Source organism: Pygoscelis adeliae, unplaced genomic scaffold (genome assembly GCF_000699105.1).
Source record: "Pygoscelis adeliae isolate BGI_AS28 unplaced genomic scaffold, ASM69910v1 Scaffold278, whole genome shotgun sequence".
NCBI classification, from domain to species: domain Eukaryota; kingdom Metazoa; phylum Chordata; class Aves; order Sphenisciformes; family Spheniscidae; genus Pygoscelis; species Pygoscelis adeliae.
This window is the reverse complement of record NW_008825411.1, coordinates 90,049-94,645: the sequence shown is the minus strand read 5'-3', so window position 1 is coordinate 94,645 and position 4,597 is coordinate 90,049. Positions and strand designations below refer to the sequence as shown.

At 50.0% G+C, this 4,597-nt stretch overlaps 1 protein-coding gene across 1 annotated transcript in view; it reads left to right on the top strand.

Annotated features, from left to right (window-relative positions):
* Positions 1 to 3,799, top strand: part of BHLHE40 (basic helix-loop-helix family, member e40) — a 12,571-nt gene extending 8,772 nt beyond the window's left edge. The window contains 3 exon segments of the mRNA XM_009330629.1: positions 309 to 432; positions 1,447 to 2,131; positions 2,133 to 3,799. Coding sequence (XP_009328904.1) covers positions 309 to 432; positions 1,447 to 2,131; positions 2,133 to 2,271 — 948 coding nt within the window. The 3' untranslated portion in view covers positions 2,272 to 3,799.
* Positions 3,800 to 4,597: the final 798 nt, after the last annotated feature.

The window sequence follows — 4,597 nt, the reverse complement described above, 5'->3', positions numbered from 1 at the left end:
AGGGTCACGGTGCCAGCAGGGGCAGCAGAAGAGATAAATAAAATACTTCTCTTCGGGCTGTGCGGCTGGTCCGAACATACCCATAGGGTTCCACGATAGCCTCTTCTGGAGCCTGCTTTTTAACTTATTTTCATGGAATATGGTCGTTTATAGTCCTGTACTGTTCGGGATCGAGGCACTGCCTTTAAGCCTCCTCTCCAAACTGCGTCGGTCCTTCCCCTGTTATCGGAAAACGTTGGCAGCCCAGTCGGGCTCCTGCGTGCGTGGCCGACCCCGCGGCAGACGCCAACCTGTCCCTTTGCTTTCAGACTCTAGGTCACTTGGAGAAGGCGGTGGTTCTCGAGCTCACCTTGAAGCATGTGAAAGCACTAACCAATCTCATTGAGCAGCAGCAGCAGAAAATAATTGCTTTGCAGAATGGTTTACAAGCGGGTGAGTAATTCAAATCGTATCGTGTGAGAACCTGTGTGTGCTTGATGGACTTTCTCTCGGAGCCTTTGAAACGCAGTCGTGACACTTTGTTCCTGAGAAGGGAGGAGGCAGGAGTTCTTGCCTTTAGTTGCCGTCGTTTTCTCTCGCTTTGCTTATGAGCTTTTGCAAAAACAGTTGCATTTCTCCGTACGGTCAGTGTAGAGTGCCCTGTGGATTTGCTTTGAAGTTAAATTGGATTTTAAGTAGTTTTATTTAAAGCCCAGGTTTGCTGTGAGGTTCTCTCCAAAGCCATTCGAATCTTCCCATCATATTCGTGAGCTTTGGATCAAACCCAGTTTTGTTCGTTTGGGGTTTTTTCCTGAAAATACATATAAATATGCTTTTTATAGACACCTTTTTTAGGTGTCTCTATAAACAAGCTAGCCTGTGTTCTGCAGGCGAAGAGGGGACCCGGTGTATCAGCTTATCAGGCTTCAGATGCACTTCCTCCTTCTGTTTTCACAAGTGGCACTCACGTGAATCTGATAAAGTAAAATTTAGTTTTTCTGAAGAGCCTTCCGCTGCTCCGACAGCCACAGGGAGTGCAATAGAGCTTTAAGCCAAAGCAAAATCGCCCGAGGTTGGCGGAGCTGCTGGCGGGTAGATGTGCTCCAGGAGCTCTCTGCCTGGAGGTGAAGGGCGAGGTGCAATCTGCCTTCCCCGGGGTGTTTCCCAGAGAAGGCACCAGCCTGACTCACTCCCTTGCTCCGCACTTCAGCACCTGTTGAAGGTGGCATAGACAGAACTAAAAAATAAGCTTGAAGCTACTGTGTAGAAGGGGACAGACGGATGCTCAAATAAAAACGTACGCTTACGCAGAAATCGGGGAAATGTATGCAAAATCCAGGTTGACCAGCAAGTTCCCTCCTCGAGCTGTGCTGTAACCGAAGTTCAATAGCGTCCGCCTCGAAGATGGTAATGGAACTATTTAGCACGTCGTTAATTTTTAATTTCTTTCTGTTAATGTTTCCTCAGGTGACCTGTCATCAAGAAACCTTGATTCCAGCCAGGAAATGTTTCGATCCGGTTTCCAGATGTGTGCCAAGGAAATGCTGCAATACCTGGCAAAGCACGAGAACGGCAAGGACCTGAAGTCGTCCCAGCTGGTCAGCCATCTGCACCGAATGGCCTCCGAGGTGCTCCAGGGCGGAGCCGGCCGCAAGTCCGGAGACATCCCTCCTAAAATGGTGGACTTGAAAGAGAAACCCGTCTCCTTGACCAAAGCGGCGGAGGGACATGGGAAAAACTGCGTGCCTGTGATCCAGAGGACATTTGCTCACTCCAGCGGGGAGCAGAGCGGCAGCGACACAGACACGGACAGCGGGTACGGGGGAGAGCTGGAGAAAAGTGACTCCAAATCCGAACAGCAGTATTTCAAAAAGGATACTGAACTCAAGTACGCCGTCCAGGAGAGAATAAGCTCTATTAAGCAAGAGACTGAGGACCCGCCGGCCAAAAGGAGCAGGCTGGAGTCGCCGGAGGACGAGGGCCCTTTTGGCAGCGACATGATGGGCTCTTCCAGCAGCTTCCTGGGCCCCCACGCTCACCAGCCTCCCTTGTGCCTGCCTTTCTATTTGATCCCACCATCCGCGACAGCCTATCTGCCCATGCTGGAGAAGTGCTGGTACCCGGCGTCCGTACCTGTCTTGTACCCCAGCCTCCCCCGAAAAACTCCCCCCGCCTCTGCTGATGCCCCAGAGACTCCCTTCTCCCATACCGGCCCATTCTCCTATCGACTCCTCGGCTCTGCTTCAAGCCTTGAAGCAGATTCCCCCTTTGAACTTGGAAACCAAAGACTAAGCGCAGTGTGACTTTTTTCCTTCCCCCCCCCCTTTTTTTTTTGGGTTTTTTTTTTTTAGTTTGAGACTGTTTCACTTCTATGTATTGGCTGGACTGAGGTGTGGGGATAAGGTTCACTGCACGTAGGAAGCTAAATCCCCCTTTCTCTGACTTGTCAGGTAGCTTGGAGAAGGATGAAGGATGCGCCCAGGTTAGCGATTCAGAACTGCTTCCAAAAGAAAAAAAAAATAAAAGGGTTTTGCGCTCTACCCCTTACCTTCTTCCCTCCGCATCTACAGAACAGCAGTTGACCCGGTCAGCTGCGACTATATTGCGAAGCTGTGAAAAAATACTCCATTAGGCAGACTTGGGTTTAGGGTCTGTGAATATAAAAATACGGTACTTCTCATAAGGGCTTTTAAGGCAACGGCCCCACTGCCAGTAGTTTGAGCCGAACTGATTCGGTGCCCCATCCGTCGCCGGTGTCTGAGCGATCGGCGCAGCCACCCCGAGCGCGGTGCGGCGGTGGTGGCAATGCCACCGAAAGCATAGGAGGAGCAGAGCAGCGGTCACTGCTTGGTCATGCACAGTCATGTAGACTTAAGACGGGTTTCTCTCCACACCTTTGCTTATATATATATATTTTTTTTAAGAAATAAAAGGTAGATGCTGCTTGGAAGCTTTACATGGCGTACATCTAATAAATAAATTAACAGGCACCCCTTCCTGTAACTTGAGCTGCTAGTTTGGGCCGGGTAGGGGAGAAAATAGCCCAAGGATCACTTTGCTTGTTGCACCTGACTCCAGGCCTCTCTCTTGCTGCTGCTGTACAGTTTCGCCAGGTCTAGTCTATCGGAAATCGAAATGGTTTTACGAGTCCCGTCAGCGGGGGCCCAGCCGGTGAGCAGCCGCTTCCCGACCGGGGCGACTGGAGAGCTTCATTGCAAGAGGGAGCAATTCGGCCGCAGTCGGCAGCACGATGCCCGCTGAATGTTGCCCCCGTGAGTGCCTTTGAAAAATTAAAAGGCTGGGATTTTCAAAGGAGTCTAATCCCGGTGGGGTTTGAGCATCTGAATTCCTTAGTCTCCTTGGCAAACCCTGGCCCACATTACTGTATTAAAGAACGAGGGTTAGGGTGTTGACACTTGTCCCATTAAACTGCGAGGGTCTTTCTCCACAGGAACATCATGTCCAATTTGACTTATTTTTTTTTAATTTAAAAAAAAAAAGCAAACCAAAACTTCACTGCAAAATGCAGTGCTGGCTTTTTTTCTTACTGGTTTTGAGAACTCGTGTCCAGAAACCCTATTGTATGGATTTTCCTTTGGCCCTCCCATTGCACCAGCTGTTGAGATGCACTATGCTTGATTGCAGATTGTGTTCTAACGTTTATTTTGTTGTTGTTTTTTGGTTTTTTTGGTATACAGTTGTTGCCTTTATTTGTAAAATCCTGTTATATATATTATATAAATATATTAAAAGGTAAAACGTTTCAGATGTCTATTATTTGTATAACTACTTGAGCATAAAGAAGTGAGAAATATGAATGTATTCTTGTTTCTGGGTTGTCTTTTTTTTTTTTGAAGAGAAGAATTTTTTGTTTTTCTCTAGGGAGAGGTACAGTGTTTATATTTTGGAGCCTTCTTCAAGGTGGGATATTGTACATATTTTTATCTTGAGTAAATGTTAAGTAGTTGTTTAAAAATACTTAATAAAATAATTCTTTTCCTGTGGAAGATAAGGGTTTGCCTCCTGTGCTCTTAAATATTTGAGCAGGGTCATTTTGTACGGTGCGGTGCCGCAGCCGGTGGCGAGCAGAGCAGCGTGCAGGGCGGAGCGGGGCTCTCCTCGCTCCCCCGGCAGCTTCTGTGCCACCAGTGCCCGAAGGCAGCTCAGGGTCCCGTTACCCGTGTCCCCGGGTTACTTATTTATTTTAACTCCCTGGGCGCCTTCGGGGATTTTGCTCCTTCCCGGTCCAAGTAAGGTGCCAGGAGAGCCCGGCTGGCTTTTCTGCTCGCTTCTGATTTCGCTTCGTGCTCTCTGGGCCTGGCTTTTTGGCTCATCTGCCCCAAGCGCAGCAGGGAGGAGGAGGAGGCAGCCCCTTGCCGCGGAAGATGCGTCTTCTCCGCAGGCTTTGCCCATTATCTAGAGGCGAAATGGGCTTTCTACGAACGGGGGCTTCGCTTTGCCAGCGTCCCTCGGCCCTGCATCACGGCCTCGCGAAGGCACTGCCTCCCCTCGAGGGGCGTGCGAGGCGTGGGGTGGCTCCTCGCACGACGTCTGTCCCGGCTGGCCGGGGACGCCCTTCTCAGCCCACCCCGCCTCTGCCGGGGCAAGCCCCGGCTGC